Source organism: Saccopteryx bilineata, chromosome 8 (assembly GCF_036850765.1).
Source record: "Saccopteryx bilineata isolate mSacBil1 chromosome 8, mSacBil1_pri_phased_curated, whole genome shotgun sequence".
NCBI lineage: Eukaryota > Metazoa > Chordata > Mammalia > Chiroptera > Emballonuridae > Saccopteryx > Saccopteryx bilineata.
Genome location: NC_089497.1, coordinates 7604136 through 7626471, shown reverse-complemented (window position 1 = coordinate 7626471; position 22336 = coordinate 7604136). Strand labels below are relative to the sequence as shown.

Genomic DNA, 22336 nt, shown 5'->3' with positions numbered 1-22336 from the left:
CGATTGGGACTCGTGTCCATCGCTCATGGGAAGGGGATGGGGTTCAGCCGCTTTGAAAGACACGGCAGTTTCTTACAAAGTCTCGCACACAGGAGCTGAGGGTGGGGGACAGGTTGGCCACAGACGGGAAACAGGGAGTTTTGGGAAACGTGCAATTGTTCTGTATCTTCCTTGTGGTGGTGGTCACACAGCTGGATAAATATTTTTCAAAACGCAAGTAACTACACACCAGAAAAGTAGAATATTTTAGTGCGTTCATTTTACTTTAACTTTAAAAATGAAGAGAAGTAGCCTGACCAGGCGGTGGCGCAGTGGATAGAGCGTCGGACTAGGATACAGAGGACCTGGGTTCGTGACCCCAAGGTCACCTGCTTGAGTGCAGGCTCATCTGATTTGAGGAAAAGCTCACCAGCTTGAACCCAAGGTCACTGGCTCCAGCAAGGGGTAACTCAGTCTGCTGAAGGCCCACGGTCAAGGCACATATGAGAAAGCAATCAATGAACAACTAAAAGTGTTGCAACACGCAATGAAAAACTAATTATTGATGCTTCTCATCTCTCTCCGTTCCTGTCTGTCCCTGTCTATCCCTCTCTCTGACTCACTCTCTGTCTCTGTAAAAAAAAAATAATAATAATAAACATTAAAAAAAAAAAGAAGAGAAGTAAAAGCCAGGGCCTCCATGACACGGTATGACTTCAGGCAAGATACTTAATTTCTCTGTGCCTTTGTTTTTAAAAATCGATAAATTGAAGACAAAAGAGTGCCTTCTGTATATTGCTGTAAGAACTGAACGTGTGGACTTCTGTAATATATATAAAGTACCTGGAACGTAGAAAGTGCTAAATAATTATTGGCTGTTATTTTTTTCTTCTTACTACTACTTGTGTATTGCTCTTTGAAGAAGTTTGGAGATGAGATAATGGAGAGAAAAGAGGGCGTTGGGGACTTCGGGTGGTTTAAGCATGAAGAGGCTTAGCTACATCGATTCATAGACATGGTGGAAGAAACCAGTGATAAGAGAATGGGAAAGAGGAATTCCGAACACACAGCCCAGCCCTGTGCTATTGATGCGACATCAGCCACTTGTTTTAAGAAATAACTCCATTTCACCTGTCAACAGCTAATCAAGTAATTTCTGGGGAATTTCTGGAAGCTGGCAGTGATTGGCTGAATTAACGACAGCGCCTCCACAGATCAAAATGCTCAAGTCCTTTTTCTGCGTTGTAATCCTAAACCTTCAAATCCACCTCCTAGATACACAATATCCAATATCACTAAAGTGACCCCTTCCAATATTTATTCAAATGGGTTGCTCTCAGGTTCAACACAGGAAATGTCATAGCGTTGGTTGGAAAATGGAGGGCTGTCATCAGAGTTGTGGTTTGGTTGTTACAGACCCAGGATTTTTCATTAAAAAAACAAACAAACAAACAAACAAAAGAAAAGGAAAAGAAATCTGAGCCCTGGCTGGGTGGCTAAGTTGATTTGAGTGTTGTCAAAGTTGTGGCTTCTATCCTGGTCAGGGCACACACCTGAATCAACCAGTGAAAGCATAAATAAGTGGAATAACAAATCAATGTTTCTCTCTCTCTCTCTCTCTCTCTCTTTCTCTCCCTTCTTCTCTCTATAAGATCAATCAATCAATTGGGAAAAAAAAAAACTAAAAAAAAGAGACCTGATAAAATATAAATGAATGACTTTAACCTGCTGGGTGACTTCCTCACCACCGTGGGAATTTTAAGAGATATCATAAGAATTAGAATTCTGCACATCACTTATAGATTCTGGCTTTCCTTTCCAGGAGGCACGCCAGTGTAACTTCTTTCTGCGTTTGTTTCGATGTGGTAACAACCCCAGTTTTCAGAAAAACGTGCCCTAGCTACCCTGCAGAAGATGGAAGGCCCACCACTTCTTCTGCAGGGGCAGAGATAAAAGGAGGTGGGTTTTTGGTAACTGCGAGTAAAAACCAAGTCGACAGTTGACTGGGTGAAGAATAGGCACTTGGATTGGTTGAGCTGTCCCAGCAGCTGGAAGCTCCAGAGCACAGGCAGCTGCATGCAGCACCAGTCTCGCCAGTTCCCTCCGCCCCCCAGGACACGGCCCCGTGGACACTGCAGTCACCCACAGCCCACGCCCAGCACCTGGGAGCTGTGACACCCACATTGCCACCACCACACCTTCCACACAGAGCTGAGGATGCTTTTCGTTCTCTCTTTCTCTCCTCTCTCTATTCATCCACATCGTTTTCCCCCCACCAAGGAGCATTTAGTGAGCATCTACTACATTCCAGCCACGTTTCCAATACAGTAGCCACTAGCCACATGTGGTACGGAGCACTAAGTTAATGTGGCTAATGCAACTGAGAAATTAAGTCATTTTTAATTGATAAGGACTTTTAAAAAACACAACCACCATACCATTAACATAAGCAAGAAAAATCAATAGTAGTTATGTAATAATAGCATCTCATTTCCCCTGGTTATCTCAAAAATGTCTTTTATAAATGGTTTGATCAAGTCACAAACAATATCCATACATTGCATTTGGTGAATATGCCCTAAAATTCTTTTAATCTGGAACAGTCATAGGAGTAATTTATGTCTTCATTGATTCTCTGAATTATTTTTAAAATGTATTTTTGTATTCATTAAGTACATAATGTTTGCAGGGTGGTAAAGAAAAGGAAAGTTTTTTTCCCAAGCCCTGGCTGGTGGCGCAGTGGCTAGAGGGCCCCCGGAGTGCCGTCCCAGCTTGACTCCCGAGGTCGCTGGTTCGAGCCTGTCGGTCAGCGCACATATGAGAAGCAGTCAGCGGAACAACGAATTGAAGCTTTTCTCTCTCCCTCTTACTGCCTCTCTCTCAAAAGGAAAAATAATTTTTTCCTAAATAGTGCTAAAAGCTATATATTGAAATATCTCTCAGTTTCCCTGCCCAGAAGCAGGGTTACCAGGTTCACACATAACCTTCTAGAAAGAGTCTCTACTTACACCAACCATCCCTGTCCCTGAGGCTGAGGCAGGCTGGTGGTTAAACGTGAGGACGTGTGTCCAAATCCCTAGCCTGAGGCTGGGTATATTCTCTGAAGAAGGATAAACCGTGGGCATGTTATATTACCTCTGAGCATCAGTTGATCCTCTGAGAAGTGGGACGAATAATAGTACCTATCTTATGGGGTTGCTGAGAGGATGAAATCAGGTAAGTGAAGTAAGTGTTAGCAAGTCATTGTTATTATATACATTCCCTTTGGCTTGTCCCTAAATGATAGAATGATGTACGGTTCTCTTGATCTCTTTGGTTTGTTTTTTCATCTACCATCACATGTTGATGAGAATCCCACACCTGTTCTTATAGGTTCACATCATGGCGTGGACTCCCCGCCTTTTATTCCGTTGTACAGATGCTATGCTGAACCCCAGTGAATAGCATCACCATTTATTTGGTTGCTCAGGCCAAACGTCTAGGCGTCATCCTTGATTCCAGCCTTTCAACAAGTCCTGTCCTCTCTCCAAAGTATGTTCCGAACACGACAGCCCCTCACCACTTCTACCCCCGCTCCCACAGGCCGGGCTGAGTCTCTGGCCGCCGGATGTGACCCTCCCCCCTCCCCACCGGAACTCCCTGTCCCGTGACCCCCCTCCCCACCGGAACTCCCTGTCCCGTGACCCCCCTCCCCACCCGAACTCCCTGTCCCGTGACCCCCCCTCCCCACCGGAACTCCCTGTCCCGTGACCCCCCCTCCCCACCGGAACTCCCTGTCCCGTGACCCCCCCTCCCCACCGGAACTCCCTGTCCCGTGACCCCCCCTCCCCACCGGAACTCCCTGTCCCGTGACCCCCCCTCCCCACCGGAACTCCCTGTCCCGTGACCCCCCCTCCCCACCGGAACTCCCTGTCCCGTGACCCCCCCTCCCCACCGGAACTCCCTGTCCCCTTGCACTACTCCGCAACCAGGGCAGTATTCTTACATCATTCAGGGGCTGTGTCAGTCTCCTTCACTTAAAACCCTCCAGCGGCTTTCTCAGAAATTTAGAACTAAAAGCCGCCTCCTTCCCACAGTCACCAGGCCAAGATCCAGGATCCAGTGGGGGCGGCAAGCTGAGCTCGGAACGGCCATCTCCCTGCCGCCCCCACCCCTAGGCTCACTGCCACTCAGCCCAGCTGCGGCCTGGCCGGGGCTGCTCCTCTCCCGATCTCTACACGGCCGCTTCCCCTCGGCATTCAGGTGTGCCTCCCCCTTCACTCCCCCATCACTCCCCGTCCCATGACCCCATCCTGGCTCTCCACGCGTCATCACCCTTGTCAAGGGTCTTATTGTCACTACCGTGTGCCAGCCCCCGAGGCTCAGGGGCTTAAAACAAAAGTCTGTTCGTTCGGCTGGACAGTTCCTGATTGAGCCTCTCCTACTGCGGCAGTTAAATAGCAGCTGGGGTGACGTCATCTGGAGGCTCCGCTGGGCGGGATGTCCAGGTCTCTTCCCTCCCGTGTCCGGTGCTCCTCCAGGCGGCCACTCCCCCCAGCAGAGGCGTCCGGACTTCCTGCAGGGCACCTCTAACCTCCAAAAGTAAAGAAGTGGAAACTGCCCTGGGCCGAAGAGCTCAGCAGGTTGGAGCATTGTCCCAAAGCACAGAGGTTGCCGGTTCAATTCCAGGTCAGGGCACATGCAGGAACAGACTGATGTTCCTGTCTCTCTCTCTCTCTCTTCCTCCCTCTCTCTCTCTCTCTCTCACCCTCCCTCTCTCTAATATCAATAAAATAAGTGGACACTGTGGGTCCTCTCATAGGCTAGGCCTGCAACTGGCATGGTGTACCCTGCTGCCATATTCAGGTGGTCCAAGAGTCATAAACCAGCCCAGGCGCAAGGGGCTCGAGGAGTGAATTCTACCTCTTGAAGGGGAAGTTACGCATGTGTCAAAGCAGGAAAGGAATTAATAGTGGCCTTTAATGGTGGCCGTCTTTGGAAATAAGTTCTCACATTTGTTTGTTCACTTGTTAATTGTCTATTCCCATTAGGTTATAAGCTCCACAGACAGCAAAGACTTTGTCCGTCTCGTTCGATGGTTCTATTTCCATCCAGCACCTAGAAGAAAGCCTGGCACATAGTAGGGGCTCAGTGAATCAATTCAACACTTGATAAATGTTTGGGAAACCTAAACAGACTGAAAGAAACCTCCGCAGATCGTCTCTGTCCGGTTTGCTGCTGTTAACCGTGCCAATGCCTCAGCAGATAAGAGAAGCGCGAAACGGACAGAGCATTGCATTTCCTCTCCAGACAAGAATGCCTTACCCTGAGCAGAAAGCCTAGAAATAGACTTGGCGTGTTTTCCAAATGGAAAATATTTCTTGTATCTCCAGAAATTATTTTCCCACAGCTTGTGCTACATCAAAATATTGGAGTCGGCTGCAAATGTCCTATTCTTTAGAGTGGGGTAGGGATTAGAAACAATTATTTATTTATTTCTTTGTAGCAAAGGAAATATAAAATCCTCTTGCTCTTTGAACCCTCCCAGAATCCCCAAACTGAAAATGTCATTATAAATTAAGATAGATTTTTAAAAAGATGATGACAGAGAAATAGCATTAAAAGTTTTGGTCATCGCCTGACCAGGCAGTGGCGCAGTGGATAGAGCGTCAAACTGGGATGCGGAAGACCCAGGTTTGAGACCCTGAGGTCTCCAGCTTGAGCCCAGCTTATCTGATTTGAGCAAAAGCTCACCGGCTTGAGCCCAAGGTCGCTGGCTTGAGGAAGGGGTTACTCGGTCTGCTGAAGGCCCGTGGTCAAGGCACATATGAGAAAGCAATCAATGAACAACTAAGGTGTTGTAATGTGCAACAAAAAACTAATGACTGATGCTTCTCATCTTTCCGTTCCTGTCTGTCTGTCCCTGTCTATCCCTCTCTCTGACTCTCTCTCTGTCTCTGTTAAAAAAAAAAAAAAAAAGAGAGAGAGAGAGAAAGAAAAAAAAAGTTTTGGTCATCAAACTTATGTACAGTTTTTGGTTATAAAGCCAGCACTTGTTTATTTAAGTAATTACATACAACCAAAGCAGAAAAATAAAATTCCCTCAAATCTCTCCTTTGCTTGTTTTGACTGGCGAGTTCTATAAAATAACCCTGCGTTTAAATCTTTTTATAAGCCCCTTGCAAATTAGTGAGCACGTGTTCATCTGAAGGATTTGAGTGACTTTTGAAGTTAACAATACAGGGATTTAATGTTTTAAATTACACTTGCGGACGAGGGCTAATTAAATTTCTTCTAATCTTCGTTTCCTCTCCAGTCTTCCCGGATTTGCTCAAAGCCATCCCGGTGAGCATCCACGTCAACGTCATTCTCTTCTCCATGATCCTCATCGTCTTGACCATGGTGGGGACAGCCTTCTTCATGTACAACGCTTTCGGCAAGCCCTTTGAGACTCTGCACGGTCCACTCGGGCTGTATCTCCTGAGCTTCATCTCAGGTAGGAACAAAATCCTGCCCCCAAGGACAAATGTGTTTTTCAGTGCCGGGAGACGGGTCTTCTCAGGCAGAGAGTTGCTGCAGATATCCATACTGTATTCCTCCATACAGAAGACGCTGCCGTGGATAAGACGCACCTTAATTTTGGGGCCCAAAATTTGCAAAAATATATATATATATTACATAAAGTGATTGAACTCAAGTTTTATTCGTCATAAAATTCGTACAACTCCTCATCCCTGTCAAAACTCCCATCCATGAGCTTGTCCTCATCTGTGTCTGATGACGAATCACTGTCTTCGACAACAAGCACAAAAACAAGCGCAAAAAAGCGAGAAATGCAAGTAAAACAGTCTACAACCGCTGTATAAGATTCACCCAGGGTTTAGACCCCAAATTTTTCGAAAAGTGGTGCGTCTTATCCATGGGGAAATACGGTCAACATTCACCGTAGCATTATATAGGATAGCAAACATGGAGAAAATAGAATTATCCCACCATAGGGATTTCAATAAGTGTATTTATAACAGTAGTCTAGGTGCATAATTATGAGGCTGACGTTAAATTATGTTTGTGAATGAGACTCATTATTTCCAGAGAATAAATGCCCGTGTGGAGCTCGCCGGAAGGTCCAGGTGAGGCGTGGGTGTCGCCTCTACATCCCCCCACCCCCACACCAGACCGAAGGGGCGGCGTGCTGTCTTGTTGAAGGGCATTGACTCAGCTGGGCCAGAGGGGACACAGAGTCCATGCTCTGTGAACAGAGGGAATGCATGTTCAGCAGGGATCTTGAAGTGGGGTCCCTAGCCCTGCAGCACGGGCATCGCTGGGAACTTGGCAGAAAAGCAAGTTCTTAGCTGCCCCCCCCCCCACCGTCCTCCCAGACCGACTGAATCAGACACCTGGGTGGGGCTGGCCACGGGGGCTCTGATCCGCTCCAGGTGACTTTGACCAAGCTCCTGTTGCAGAGCCAGGGTACCAGGGAATGGGTTCAACGGGTGCTGGAGAATGGGAGAAACAGAAAGAAATCCCTGAGGGAACTCAGAAATTGTTGGTTCAGAAAACAGCTACCATCCCCCGGGGCCAGTGGTGGGATTCAAATAATTTAACAACTGGTTCTTTGCCCTAATGACTGTTTTAGGTATATAAAAAAATATATACTGAAAGGTAGTTTATCATTTCATGTATTTAATACTTAAATAAGAACAATAAAAGGGGTACACAAAACCAGATTATAAGAGTTTTAAAATATTAATAAAAATATTAAATAATATCTGACAGAAAAACAATACCAGTTGTCACCCCCTGGTTGTTTGGCACTTTTTCTTTTTATGTCATATGTTTGTTTACTGAAGCAACAAACATGAGGGAATTAAAATGCAGTATTCCATCAAAGGTATAATGAGTTTTATGAAATGAATAAGTAAATATTACAAGCATAGTTCCGTTAAATTTTTTTCACCTATGGATGGAATGAACATGACTATAGGTGCTTAGAATACACTATTGCACAGATGAATGTTTAAAAAGAATAGGGAGCCTGACCAGGCAGTGGCACAGTGGATAGAGCTTTGGGCTGGTAGGCGGAGGAACCAGGTTCGAAACCCTGAGGTTACCAGCTTGAGTGTGGGCTCATCTGGTTTGAGCAAGGCTCACCAGCTTGAGCCCAAGGTCACTGGCTTGAGCAAGGGGTCACTCGGTCTGCTGTAGACCCCCAGTCAAGACACATATGAGAGAGCAATCAATGAACAACTAAGGTGCCACAATGAAGAATTGATTCTTCTCATCTCTCTCCCTTCCTGTCTGTCCTTCTCTCTGTCTCTGTCTCTCTGTCTCTCTGTCTCTCTGTCTCTCTCTCTCTCTCTCTCTCACACACACACACACACACACACACATAAGAGTAAGGAATGTCAATTTGTGATTTCCACATTGGGCAGCTGCCCAGGCACCCACCTTAGAGAGAACCCTGATGACAAGTGCCATTTTAACAACCAGTTCGCCAAACTCAACAAAATATTAGGTATTGGTTCTGCCGAACCAGTGCTCATTGGCTAAATCCCATCACTGCCTGGGGCTCAGAGGACCAAGGGGAGAGTCTGGAGTTACCAGAACCTAGAGGCTTACAGGAAGGCCCAGGGCACTAGGTCTCGGACCGCGGAGGAGATGGCACTGTCACGGGACACCATGAGGTGGCCCTGGGTGTACAAAGGTCTGGGGAACTCCCAGCTGCACAGCCGGGACAAGTGCTCTTCCTGCAGCCATTCCTGCAGCCAGCAGGAGGCGCTGACTCGCCTCTCCTGCCCTCCCCCCCCCCCATGCAGAGCCTGGCTGCAAGCAGGTGACAAGGCCACACTAGGGTGGCGGGGGGCAGGGCAGCCTGTGAGTCCCAACCCCGCATCACAAAGCAGAGAGAAGAGCTGGTTTGAAGCCAAGACACAACAGCTTATTAACTGGCGCAGACACGCCACACTAGCTTCTGAATAAAATTCAGAACCACTGCTCATTTGAAAGACAAATTACTTGACAGTTCTAATGGACGGACAACCAAATGAACAGTATTTGCAAAACAAGATGACTCCGGGAAGGTGTCATTTAATCCACGTCCCAGATCTTAGCTTGGCCTTTGGCCAAGTCTACTGCAAAGGAAACGTGAGCACAGGACGTATGTGGGGACACGCAGACCCTGCTGCTGACACTCTGAACCTTGAACGTGCTGCAGAAGCAGGTGCTCAGTAAAGGCCTGTGGGTGAGGGAGGGGAGAGAGCGGCAGAGAGGAAGGAGCCGTCAGCAGACCTGCCTTGCAGAGGGCAAGGACCTAGTGTTTCCAGGTCATTGGTTTTTTATTTTTCTTTAAGCCCCAAATCCTTATTTTTAAATACCAAAATTTTCAATAGCTTTTTAGAAACAAGAATAAGGGTCAGATGGACTCACAGTTCGTAATCTTTGGGAATAAACCGTCACTCCTGAGTCACAGAGTCCCTCTTTCTCCTTCAACCTCCCGACCGTCCCCCAAAGCCCCTGGAGGTCTGGAAGGGTTCACCGAGAGCCGCAGTATTTCTGGAGTTCCCCAGCTCTAAACCCCAAATGTTTAAGGGTGGGGGGTTACAGCCCTTATCCCAGACACTCCGACCATGAGCCAGTCCGTTCCACACGCGGAGGCCAGAGCCCACGTGAGGGGTCCTTCAGGTCCAGGGCGAGTCACATTTCACTAGAGACCCCTCTTCCGCGGGAGGGCAGCTCTGTTCCACCTCCTGCCCATGTGGCCGCCCTTCCAGGCAGCAGAGACGCTTCCTCCTTGATCTCCTTCCCCTTCTTCTCCTGCTTTACCTTCTAGATGTCCCCCTTCCTTGTGCTGCGGTCATCGCAGGGCCATTTCTTCAGCTGTTGCGTCCTGAGCCATGAAGACAGGGAGAAGGGAAGGGAGGAGGGGGCCTCCCGCTGTCCAGCGGGACCTTCCGTACCGCCCGCCTGGGTAGCAGTGCTACGAGCACGTCCTTCTCTCTCCTGCTGTGCTGCAGCCGGACCCTGCACACGGAGAAGGGACAGGAAAGGGGACCCGCCTGGGTCAGGCCACCGGTTCCAGTCCCCGCTCTTCGGTGTGCTCTCCTGTGGCCCTCCTGGACCAGACGCCCCCTCCACGGCTCCCGGCCTCCGGCCTGGCTCAGCGGCTGCCTCCGCATTCTCCATGGAGCATCTCTGACCGCTCTCCCTGCTCCGCGAAGCCTGTGCAAGTCAGAGTGCTCCCTCTCGTCCTGTCAATCAGGAACTGGGTCTGAGAAACCGTGCCCCTGGTTAGGAGTGTGGTAGTGTCCGAACTGTCTCCCGCAATTCCTCAGTTCATTCTGGGCGGCAGTCTCTCCCTGGGCTCTACTTTAGAAGCACCTGCAGAGCTCTTCAAAAATACGATGCCGGGCCCCGTGACATCCTGATTTAGTTGGTGTCTCTGAGGTGGAGCCTAAGTGTTGGTATTTTCTTTTCTTTTCTTTTTTTGTATTTTTCTGAAGTGAGAAGTGAGGAGGCAGAGAGACAGACTCCTGCATGTGCCTGACTGGGATCCACCTGGCATGCCCACTAGGGAGTGATGCTCTGCCCATCTGGAGTGTTGCTCCGTTGCAACTGGAGCCATTCTAGCGCCTGAGGCAGAGGCCATGGAGCCATCCTCAGCACCCAGGGCCAACTTTGCTCCAATTGAGCCTTGGCTGTGGGAGAAGAAGAGAGAGAGAGAGAGAGGAAGGAGAGGGGGAAGGGTGGAGAAGCAGATGGGCGCTTCTCCTGTGTGCCCTGGCCGGGAATCTAACCCAGGACTTCTACACACCAAGCCAATGCTCTACCGCTGAGCCAGCCAGCCAGGGCCGCATTGCTATTTTCTTACCCTCTCTTCGGTCCTGCTAACATGTGACGAGCGTTAGGGACCACTGAAACAGGTGCACACACTCCAATTATCCAGCAAACCCTGAGTGAGTGCTAAGTGCCCATCCTTGTAACAGGCACGGCGAGCCCACAGTGAGTCAGGCACACGCTCTGCCTCCCGGAGCCCGCGTTATAGCGGGAGGGCCAGACAAAAGCGTGCACAGATGAAGATCCCAATACTCACGATCCGGGTGATAGGCTGCTGCGACAGGACCTGGGGGTGGGGAGTAGGGGCTTTGATACAGTGGTCAGCACAGCCCCTCCAAATAGCTGTTCTACAGACACAAAGGAGCTGAGGACCCTCAGAGAACTTCTCAAGTTCAGGAGCAAGCGCCCAGGAGGTCGCCTTGCTGTGGGGCCGGAGGGGAGGCCCGTGTGGCCAGGGGGTGGGCAGGGACCAAAAAATGGGAGAGAAATTAGTGCAGAGAGATCAGTGGATGCCAGTTAACGTCAGACCCCCAAAGCCTCGGTAAGTCTTTTAGAATTGATTCTAATTGCAATGAGAAGCTTGTGGAAGACTGTGGAAGATGTCAGATGGCTGATTCGCCTTCTAGGAAATGTCTGGTGAAAGACCAGGCTGCTCCCTCGCAGACAGAGAGGGATGAATGGACTCTAAGAACATTTTGAGAGTAGAGCCACATCGTTCTGCAGGTCGGTTATGCAATGAGTAGACAGTGGTGGCATTAACCAAGATAAATAATACAGGAGAGGAGCAGCTGAGAGTCTAGGGCACTAAAGAAATGGGGAGCGGAGCTCAGCGCTGCAAATCAGGCGTTTTGTCTGGGGCGTGTCCCGTGTGAGATCCCGTGAGGTGCGCAAGGGGGCTGTCGTCCCGTGTGAGATCCCGTGAGGTGCGCAAGGGGGCTGTCGTCCCGTGTGAGATCCCGTGAGGTGCGCAAGGGGGCTGTCGTCCCGTGTGAGATCCCGTGAGGTGCGCAAGGGGGCTGTCGTCCCGTGTGAGATCCCGTGAGGTGCGCAAGGGGGCTGTCGTCCCGTGTGAGATCCCGTGAGGTGTGCAAGGGGGCTGTCGTCCCGTGTGAGATCCCGTGAGGTGCGCAAGGGGGCTGTCGTCCCGTGTGAGATCCCGTGAGGTGCGCAAGTGGAGCAGTCAAGTAGTCGGTCGGAAATAGCATCTGGAGCTCTGAGAAGGGGTCTAGATGGAAACTATAGTTAGGAGCTGTCAGGCTACTGATATTATTTAAAGCAATGACAATGAATGAGATCATCTACAGAGAAAATGTAGTTAGAAAACAACTGGCCGAGGACCAGTCCCTAAGGAACACCATCAGTTCCTGTTGGGTTGAGGAGAAGGGGCCCCCAGAGGACACTGACGGGGTGTGTGTGTGTGTCCCGAGGAGGAGGTAGGAGGGCACTGACTGGGTGTGTGTGTGTGTCCCGAGGAGGAGGTAGGAGGGCACTGACTGGGTGTGTGTGTGTGTCCCGAGGAGGAGGTAGGAGGACACTGACGGGGTGTGTGTGTGTCCCGAGGAGGAGGTAGGAGGGCACTGACTGGGTGTGTGTGTGTCCTGAGGAGAAGGGGCCCCCAGAGGACACTGACGGGGTGTGTGTGTGTCCCGAGGAGGAGGTAGGAGGGCACTGACTGGGTGTGTGTGTGTCCTGAGGAGAAGGGGCCCCCAGAGGGCACTGACGGGGTGTGTGTGTGTGTCCCGAGGAGGAGGTAGGAGGACACTGACGGGGTGTGTGTGTGTCCCGAGGAGGAGGTAGGAGGACACTGACGGGGTGTGTGTGTGTCCCGAGGAGGAGGTAGGAGGACACTGACGGGGTGTGTGTGTGTGTCCCGAGGAGGAGGTAGGAGGGCACTGACTGTATGTGTGTGTGTGTCCCGAGGAGGAGGTAGGAGGACACTGACTGTATGTGTGTGTGTGTCCCCAGGAGGAGGTAGGAGGACACTGACTGGGTGTGTGTGTGTCCCGAGGAGGAGGTAGGAGGACACTGACTGGGTGTGTGTGTGTCCCGAGGAGGAGGTAGGAGGACACTGACGGGGTGTGTGTGTGTCCTGAGGAGGAGGTAGGAGGACACTGACGGGGTGTGTGTGTGTGTCCTGAGGAGGAGGTAGGGAACCGGGAGACCGCGGGGTCCCAGGGGCTGCAGGAGAGGATGTTCTCGCAGTCCTGGTCCACGGGGAGCCTGTGAACGAGTGAAGGGAGAGTGAACGGGAGAGGTGGGAAGGTGGCAGGGAGAGGGAACAAGGGGAGAGGGTGAAACACTTCCCGTGAGGCTCAGAGTACAGGAGGGGAAAGAGAGAGACTATACAAGCCAAGGAGGTGAAGAAAGGGAGGGAGCCGGAAAAAAAGAGAGAGAGAGAGAGAGAGAGAGAGAGAAAGAGAGCTGAGTATAGACGTAACTGGACCCAAAGTTTCCCCCCGGAGCGCGCTGATGGGTGAGTGCACGCCTTTACAATGTTCCCGCCTAGAAGCTTCCCAACAGGTGGCCGAGTCCCAGATCCCAGACCGGCATATAAGAGAGGGCAGGCTCGGCAGAAGTCTCGCCACAAACCAAGGGCAGCCCATCCTAGAGAGCTCAGGGAATACTCTCCGAGGACAGCGTGACATGTACCGACTCCAGCGAGCCTTTTGGAGGTGGATGCAAAACTCTAAGCTATGGACTCCGTGCAGACTGCGTTCCTACGCCCTCTCCCTTACAAGAGCATCACGCTAGGCGTTATGACAAGCAAGTCAAACAAACCAACCGACTGCCTTTCTTTAAAACGGGGGGGTGCTGCCAATAGGGGTCTAACTAATTATGATAGTTACAATTCGATCGGGCACGTAAATAAGTCACACACAGGAAACGTGAAGGCCGAGAAATAGAGGAAGGACACAAACAGAAGAATGCTAACGTTGCGGTGTTGGTATCGGTAACGTCCCGGCCTCTGCCCTGTGTCCAGGACACGCCCTTCCGCAACGGCCTGCATCTCGCCTCACCTCAGTTCTCGTGGAGGAGCTGTTGTTTACAGTCTGGGAAAAAGAAACCGACAGCCCAGCGTCAGCACCACGGAGCCTGAGAAAGGAGAAGACCAGGGTAGGAAAAGCCAGCGATAAAAACATCCTGCCAGTTTCTCAGCATAGACTGCAGAAAGGAGGAGGCAGAAGGAAAACAAAGCAGACAGCCCATGATGGCCAAGGGCAGGATCTGTTGTTTAGCTAGGCAGGCAGCACCGAAGGGCAGAGCATCGTCACAGGGTTTTGCTCCACGTCACTCACATCGCGGGTGGGGGACAAGGGCCGTTTCGCTCACTTTGCAGAGGGCTCAGCCAGGACCTGGTACAAGGAGATGCCGGACTTTGTTCTATCACAACTGCAAAGAGACTCCTTCCCTACTCCGAATGTGTGCGTCTGTCTTCCGTTCTGGTTTAATTAGAGTCAAAGCCCAAGTCCTTGCTGTGACCTTCAGAGCACCACTTGATGTGCCCACCCCAGAAATGTATGTGCGCGTGTGCGCGCGCGCGCGCGCACACACACACACACACACACACACACACACAACGGCTCACCTCCTACGCCTCTCTGCCCGGCTCTCTTCCTCTCTCCAGTCTCACCCCCTGGTTCCTTCACACTCGCTGTTCCCTCAGCCTGAAATGCTCTTCTCCTCAAGTGTTTATCATATTGCCCCATGTAGAAGACACACCCCTTTCCAAAAACTTTGGGGTCTAAAAACTGGGTGCGTCTTACACAGTGGTTGTGGCATTTCCAATGCCATAGATGGAACTGAGGACGAGGCAGTCTGTGAAGACAGGGATTCATCATCAGACAGATGAGGACAAGCTAATGGATGGGAGTTTTGACAGTGATGAGGAGTTGTATGAATTTTATGATGAATAAAACTTGAGTTCAATGACTTTATGTAATACATTTTTTTTCCCAACTTCGAGCCCCAAAATGAAGGTGCATCTTATACAGGGAGCGTCTTACACATGGGGAAATACGGTACCTCCTCACTGCCTGACTTCCTTCAGGAGGCATTAAAATGTCATCTTCTCTCTGGGGCTTCCCAGGCCCGTGTCCTCCCCTGTGTAGCACCTGCCGACAGACGAAAGAACAGAGGCATCCATCTTGCTGTTGCGTCTTCTCAGTCCCCACCAAGAGCTCCGCGAGACAGGGATTCCCGTCTGCCTTGTTCAGTGCCCAGAACAGTGCCAGTGCCCGATAAACTCTTGTTGAGTAAATGGACACAATAGGAGAACAGCCCTGCATATCTCCTGATAACAAGTGACATTCTCCTTTTCTGAAAAATCAATTCCCGTGAGAAAACAACTGTGTTGTTAGACCATTTCCTCTTCGCACAAATCACCCTTCTCGCCAACAGCTCATCTGCGAGGCTCAAGTGCGCTGGGGACCCTCAGCTCTCCGTGACAGAAGAGGAGGAGGCCAGGCGGAGCCCAGCTGGCGCTAAGCCTGCACCCACACCTGTCAGTGGAAACACACGACCGTCTTGCTCTCCACGATGACCTCTGGACCTGCTCTTAGGTCTTAGTTTGCTTAACTTGACTGTCTGCCCACTTTCTAGATGGTCGGCATCGGTCTCTAAACTCTGTGGAAACCGGGACCACGTCCATTTGGGGGAGAGATCCTTGCTGGGATCTCACCTTCAGCACCTGCTTTCTACTGAGATTGTGTCATTTCACAGAATACTAGCACCAACACCTGCAAAGTTGTGGCTTTCCCAAACCCCGTCGACCACCTCTCAAGCCTCCTTAAAAAGGGAAACTTTCAATTTATCATCCTGGTGTGGAAACGGAATGCCTCTGGCGTGTGTCATCTGCAAGAGCGATTAAAGATGACGTGTTAGCTTTCTGGAAATGCCGGCCATTACTTAAAATGGAATTGAAATTCTAATTTATTATTTCCCCAAATACAGTCTCAGCGATCATGGGAGAATGTGTCATAGATTTTCACCTTTGAGAACACTTCTCTACCAAAACTCATGGTGCCCTGGATGCCCTCAGATCCTGCAGGATGTACCCACCCAAACACAGCACAGTCACCCTCGGGGCCGGCCAGCAATGAGGAAGCAGCTTTTCTCCAGACTGCGACCTTTGTCCCCTGTCCTGTAAGGGCCGGAGGAGAGAGGAGCCCAATCCTAGACAGCCGCCAGAGGGAGGCGTGCACGTGCCCTGTTAGCACATCACAAAAGTTTGGTAATTGACTAATAATTCATGATGTGACAGCCTTATAACTCAGCAATCCTATTCCGTCATAAATTAACTCAGTCCTCAAAGTCATTAAAAGGGGGGGAATAACCCACCGCAGCATGAGCCAGATGGTGGGGAAATCAAACGAATGAAGGAAAAATGGCTGCTCCCTGAGTAAACCACTAGGCAGCACAACTTGGGTCCCGTGCCTGGTTATATTCCAGATTCCAGCTTGGGCAAGGCTTGGCAGGCTTTCCAAAGTCCCTACACTCTAACCTTTTTCTTTTTTCTTTCTCTTTTTTTTTTTTTTTTTAGTGAGAGAGAGACAGGGACAAACAGACAGGAGTTTAAGAGAGATGAGCAGTATCAACTCTCAGTTGCAGCTCCTTAGTTGTTCATTGACTGCTTTCTCATATGTGCCTTGACCTAGAGACGCTAGCCAAGTCAGTGGCCGCTTGCTCAAGCTAGTGACCTTGGGCTTCAAGCCAGCGACCATGGGGTCATGTCTGTGATCCCACTCTCAAGGTGGTGACCTTGGGATTTCGAACCTGAGTCCCCAGCATCTCAGGCCAATGCTTTACCCGCTGCGCCACCATCTGGTCAGACACTCTAACCTTTCTTGTCAGTCTGAGCAGTGCTGGTCAGATGGACAGACACGTATGGAATCTGTCCAGACGCCCCAGCTGAGTGTGGGCTTTCAGCGTACGTGGAAAACTGGGAGAAGGAAGAGGCAGGCACGCACACTTGACCCCAACATTTGTAAGGCCCTGGGCAAGAGTCTGAATGGAAGCTCACACACCCCGTGTCTAAACATGTTAAAACCACAAGCTAATAAACTATTCACTGACACGTGGTCTAGCCTCCTACCTTCACAAGCATCTCTCCGAAGGCCAGATTCAAATGCAAAAATTCTTGAGCCCTGGAAATTCCACCCGTGGATGTGGTGATGGGAGGCGAGCTGGACCCTGTCTGTCCTCTTTCCTTCCCATCCTGGTTCCGCCCACTTCGTAAAGGGCCTTCAGCATAAAGTGTGTGAACGCTCCTCTGCGTAGCCAGCTCTGACCAGGCCCCCAAACAGCTGTGCCTGGCACGACTTCAGGCCTCGGGGTAACAGCGCCACAGGGACTGGCCCGGGAACATACCCACGCGCCCATGGAGCCCTAGGAAGTGCTCAGGCTGTTTGGGGAAGGAATTCTTGGGCCCCAGGAGTGTATCTAGAATGTGAGTTGGGCTCCAGTCCCCTTGACTTCAGGGATCCCTTACATGGGGGAGGGCTCTCCAGGAGAAAGGGGGGGGCAGGACCCTCTACGTGGGGGGCTCAGAGCAGGACCGCCCGCTGGAGTCCCAGAGCCATACTGGACATGGGCTAAGCCCCGTTCTCACCACCATTCACATCCCTTACTCGCCTCTCCCGTGTTCCTAGCAGTCGGGCCACCAAAAGAAACACTCCATGTGCACTTGTCGGTCCATGAATCACACGGAGGCATCCCCGGTCTGGCCGCTCTTTCGGAGCCGTCGACAGAGAACAGCCAACGTGTTCTAAGTCCTCTGAGTGCTCTCCCATCTCCCTTCACATCAGAGGCTCGGGCTGGGTTTCTCTGCTCGGACTCGAAAATGACAGAGTGGACCACAAGGCTAAGCCCAGAACCCGGAGCGGAACCTCGGACCATCCTCTCCCCTCCTGGACCACTGAACGTCTGAGCTGTGGCACAAGGCTGTGAGTCTAAGACGCCCCGAGAAACTTTTACTTGAGGAATTTGAAATGCAGCCTCCCCAGGCCGCTGTCTCCTCAGCAAAGCAGCACCTTTAAATATTTAACCACTTGAAAAGGAAACCGAGCTTGAATTTTTCCTCTCAAGCAAGAAAGGAAATACAGTGTTTCTCTTGTCTGAAATTCACCATTCTTCTCAGACAAAGAAAAGTAGCATGGTAAACGCCAGGGTATTTTTTCCTCCTACCATTTTCAAATAAAAGATAAAGAGAAAACAGCGTGGCAGCCTTTTTGTTGGATCTCACCATAAAGGAAGAATGCAGGGTTGCTGGGGGGAGGCTCTGGGGCGAAGCTCAGAATGCAAAAATAAGCAGACCGATTTTACAAAGGAATGTTCTAAACAACCCACCCTCTGAGGCTAGTGGGAAGCGAAGGTTCAAGAAAATGATATCATTATTACTGGGGGGCTGGGTGTATGAAGGTGGTGATTAAGTTCATGGGGGCAGTCCTAGGCGGAATTCTAATAAAGAAACGGGGATTTCCCCTCTTCTGCTCACCTCCACCCTTACCCCGCACAACCCAGTCTGTCCTGCTACCCCAGCCCAAACCCCCCAACCCAAACCCCCCACCCCAAACCCCCCAACCCAAACCCCCCACCCCAAACCCCCAACCCAAACCCCCCACCCCAAACCCCCAACCCAAACCCCCCAACCCAAACCTCCAACCCAAACCCCCCAACCCAAACCCCCAACCCAAACCCCCCACCCCAAACCCCCAACCCAAACCCCCCAACCCAAACCTCCAACCCAAACCCCCAACCAAAACCCCCAACCAAAACCCCCCAACCCAAACCTCCAACCCAAACCCCCCAACCCAAACCCCCAACCCAAACCCCCCACCCCAAACCCCCAACCCAAACCCCCCAACCCAAACCTCCAACCCAAACCCCAACCAAAACCCCCAACCAAAACCCCCAACCCAAACCCCCAACCCAAACCCCCAACCAAAACCCCCAACCCAAACCCCCAACCCAAACCCCCCAACCCAAACCTCCAACCCAAACCCCCAACCAAAACCCCCAACCCAAACCCCCAACCCAAACCCCCAACCCAAACCCCCAACCCAAACCCCCAACCAAAACCCCCAACCCAAACCCCCAACCCAAGCGGGGCCTCTGGAGAGGGGATGGGGGCTGTCGTTTGCACTGTCGCTGCCCACGTCTGGCGTGCTCTCTCCGCACAGCCCAGCTGCCCTTCGCGTGGCTAGCTTCCTACAGCTGCTCCTCAGGAAACTGCCTTCCATGTCAGGTCCTCCCCTCCCGGGTGTGGCCCTCGTCTGTGCCTCCTCATCATTACACGCACTCCACTTGGTTTCCTCCTGGTTTTCTCTGTGTTCCCTGCCTGACTATCTACACTGTTCGAGCAGAAACCGCATGCACTGCCTTTTGTGGCTAAATCACCGCCACGATCCTCCTGCTTGGCATGTAATAAGCCTGGTTGCATACATGAATGAGTGAATTCATGAATGGGAACTTAAGCCACCATGTTGCTGCTCCCAGGGTATTTGAATGAACTACTTACGTGTAACTGAAGAACCAAAAGCACTGACCCCTCCCAAAGGAGTCACAGACCTAACGCGAGAGTATTTGGAGGAGCAAGGTGCTGGAATGCCTTCTTTTCGGTTGCCAACCAGATGTGGTCAGGGTGTGTGTGTGCATGTGCGTGCGTGTGCGTGCGTGTGCGTGTGTGTGCGCGCGCGCAGTGGGGTAAGGAATTGCAGGGAAAACTTATGAGAAAACAGTAAGATGTAAAAACCACAGGGACAGCTGCCAAATTAGTAAGCATTTATGCATGTCAACTCTAATATCCAACACTGATCATCTATCATCTCTATGATCCATGTTTTATAGATAAGGAAATTGAGATCTGGTGATTAAAACTGCTTAATTTCACAGGTGATGAAGCCAGATCGGTTTGACCTGCAGCAGAGCACCATCTCAGCAGGGCTCCTATGAACTGGCACCCTTCTGTGGTGGCCTGGCGGGCCATGGACACAGGCTGCAGAAACCCCGGGAGTCCCAGCCACCCACTGGGCTCCCCACCCTGCTCCCCTCCCCCCTGCTGCTGTCCCTGGGCCATCGCCCACCTGGGGTCCCCCTTCTCCACCCTGGGTGGGGGAGCTCGGGGGCACCAGTCAGCAGGGATGCCTCGTCAAGCAGGGGTCTCACCCAGATGGCAGCAGCACCGGGGAAGGATAGATTACACTGCCAACAAGTGAACAATGAGAGAGAAATAATAACAGTGGATTACACAAAGCAGATGTTTCATTTTCTCTCACAGACAAACCCAGAGGCAGAAGAAGTCCAGGGTGAGCTGGTGGCTCCCGGGACCCGGGAGCCAGACCTCTCCTTTCTTGTTTGTCCACAGTAGGTGGCTTCCATTTCTGAGCCCACCTGGAGCCCCAGCCACTGCTGCCCCAGCCCAGCGACAGGAGGAAAGGGCCCCGACACATGGACTCAGCGGCCCCTCCAGCCCAGGCACCCGCAGCCAGAACACGGGTCTTTATCCCAGGCAGCCAGGGGCCCCAGGGGGGGGGGGGGAATCCCCAGCGCAGTCAGAAACAAGGAGATCAGATAGTCTCTGCCCTAACGCCTCCTCCAGGGCCCCCTCACAGCTGTGGCCAGGTGGGAGCTGGGGGCGGAGTCAGCATCCGTCCGGAGGAAGTCCCGGGCCTGCACAGGGGGCATCCGACCACCGACCACCTGCATTTATCCCGCGCAGCCTGGGAAGTCTTTTGAGGAATTTGTTTCCTTGAAGCCTCACCGAAGCCGTGGTGGCTTCGTAGACTGATTTCTCCATTGCGCTTTTATTTTTTAAGCCTCAAATGGATGACTTTATTTATTTATTTTTATTTAGAAATTAAATGTAACGGGGAGACGTTGATTAATAAGAAGAGTACATATGTTTCAGGTGAACATCTCCTGATTGCGTTGTGTGCCCATCACCCGAGTCAACTCATTTCCTGTCCCAGTGTATTCATATCCCACTCCTTCCCCCCACCCCCACGTGCTTTTAAGGCGCCGGCAACGCTGCCTTCTCGGCACACACAGAGCCATCTCCCCATCTCTGTGAGATCAGCTTGACCCGCTGGCCCGCCAGTCTTGTCACTCAAAGCCACCACCAGACACTGCCACCACTCAGGTGGGGCATCAGGCTCAGGGTTACTAATTTGAAATGATGTACTTTTGCAGCAAAATGCAAGTGAGGATAAACCCCGGGAGAGGCTTTTTTCGGGAACTATGGAGCCCAACGCGTTCTCTGTTCCTTCTGTTGCAGGCTCCTGCGGGTGTCTTGTCATGATTCTGTTCGCCTCGGAAGTGAAAATTCACCACCTCTCAGAAAAGATTGCGAATTACAAAGAAGGGACCTATGCCTACAAAACGCAAAGTGAGAGGTACACCACCTCGTTCTGGGTCGTTTTCCTTTGCTTTTTCGTTCACTTTCTGAACGGGCTCCTTATACGACTTGCTGGGTTCCAGTTTCCCTTCGCAAAATCGAAAGACACAGAGACGACGAACGTGGCTGCGGATCTCATGTACTGACAGGCCAGCGCTTCCGGGGTCCTGGCGCCCCAGGCAGTGAGTGGGCTCGCTGTGCTCACTTGGATGCAGTGTAATCTGGTCCATCCTTTCAGATGCTCCAGCGAAAGCACCCAAACCCGCGGTGGTAACGTTTACAAGCCGTGCACAAAGGGCGCAGGCTGGGAAGGAAGGGGTGCAGAAGGAAGGCTTTGGAAGGTTACGTGGGCTGCTTGGCCGGAAGCTGCTTCACCCAGGTTGTCAAGGCGGTGGGCCGGAACGGATAAATTGTTACTCCATACACATATCAACCTGCAAAATGCATGCCCCATGGAAGAATCAGAAGGCAGGAGGGAATATATTTTAATAGAAACAAATACTATTTCTGACATAGCCACACATTTGTTGCAATAGACACCAGAAAACACAGTTGGAATTGCTTTCTTAAAATGGTAGTGCATTAACTGAGCTTTTTCTTTAAAGCTCAATGAAAGTACAGTCTTACGATCAACGCCTGCGGATTAAGATGTGCAAACCTCTAAAAGTAAACAAGAACAAGGAAACAAAGCTAAGGGTATCGTCCCTCCTGTGGCTGTGACCCCACTACAGTCACACGGTCCTTACCAGGGAGACAACTGCTAGGACCAATGAGGAATTGTGAAAAAATATTTTTTCCTAGTAAACTTGATACAAAACGACTCATTGGGGCTGTTGTTTCTAACTTTAGTGTCTCGAGCACTAATCTTCAATGATGAAAATTGTATCACTAGCTGGGATTATGGTGGTAGCACTGCGTCACCTTGGCTTTTGGCCTGGCTGTCACGAAGCATGACCCAGGTGGTTCTTTTGCCCCTGGACTGCCCATGACGTTGACCTGCAGCTGACTGAAGACCACAGCTGAGCCAGGGGCTAACCCTTCCTCTCTCCTCATTCGGCTGTCCTCAAGATAACACCCAGGAAGAGGCAGAGAATGACCCAGAACACGTCACCAGGCCGCACGCCAGGGTACGCCAGGGCTGCTCAGGACTTAGCT

At 51.2% G+C, this 22336-nt stretch overlaps 1 protein-coding gene across 1 annotated transcript in view; it reads left to right on the top strand.

Annotated features, from left to right (window-relative positions):
- The window catches only part of CLRN1 (clarin 1), a 41966-nt gene extending 19874 nt beyond the window's left edge, over window positions 1-22092 (top strand). The window contains exons 2-3 of the mRNA XM_066241223.1: window positions 6275-6454; window positions 21062-22092. Of these exons, the coding sequence (XP_066097320.1) occupies window positions 6275-6454; window positions 21062-21327 (446 nt within the window). The 3' untranslated portion in view covers window positions 21328-22092. The remainder of the gene's footprint in view (window positions 1-6274; window positions 6455-21061) is intronic.
- The last annotated feature ends 244 nt before the right edge of the window (window positions 22093-22336 follow it).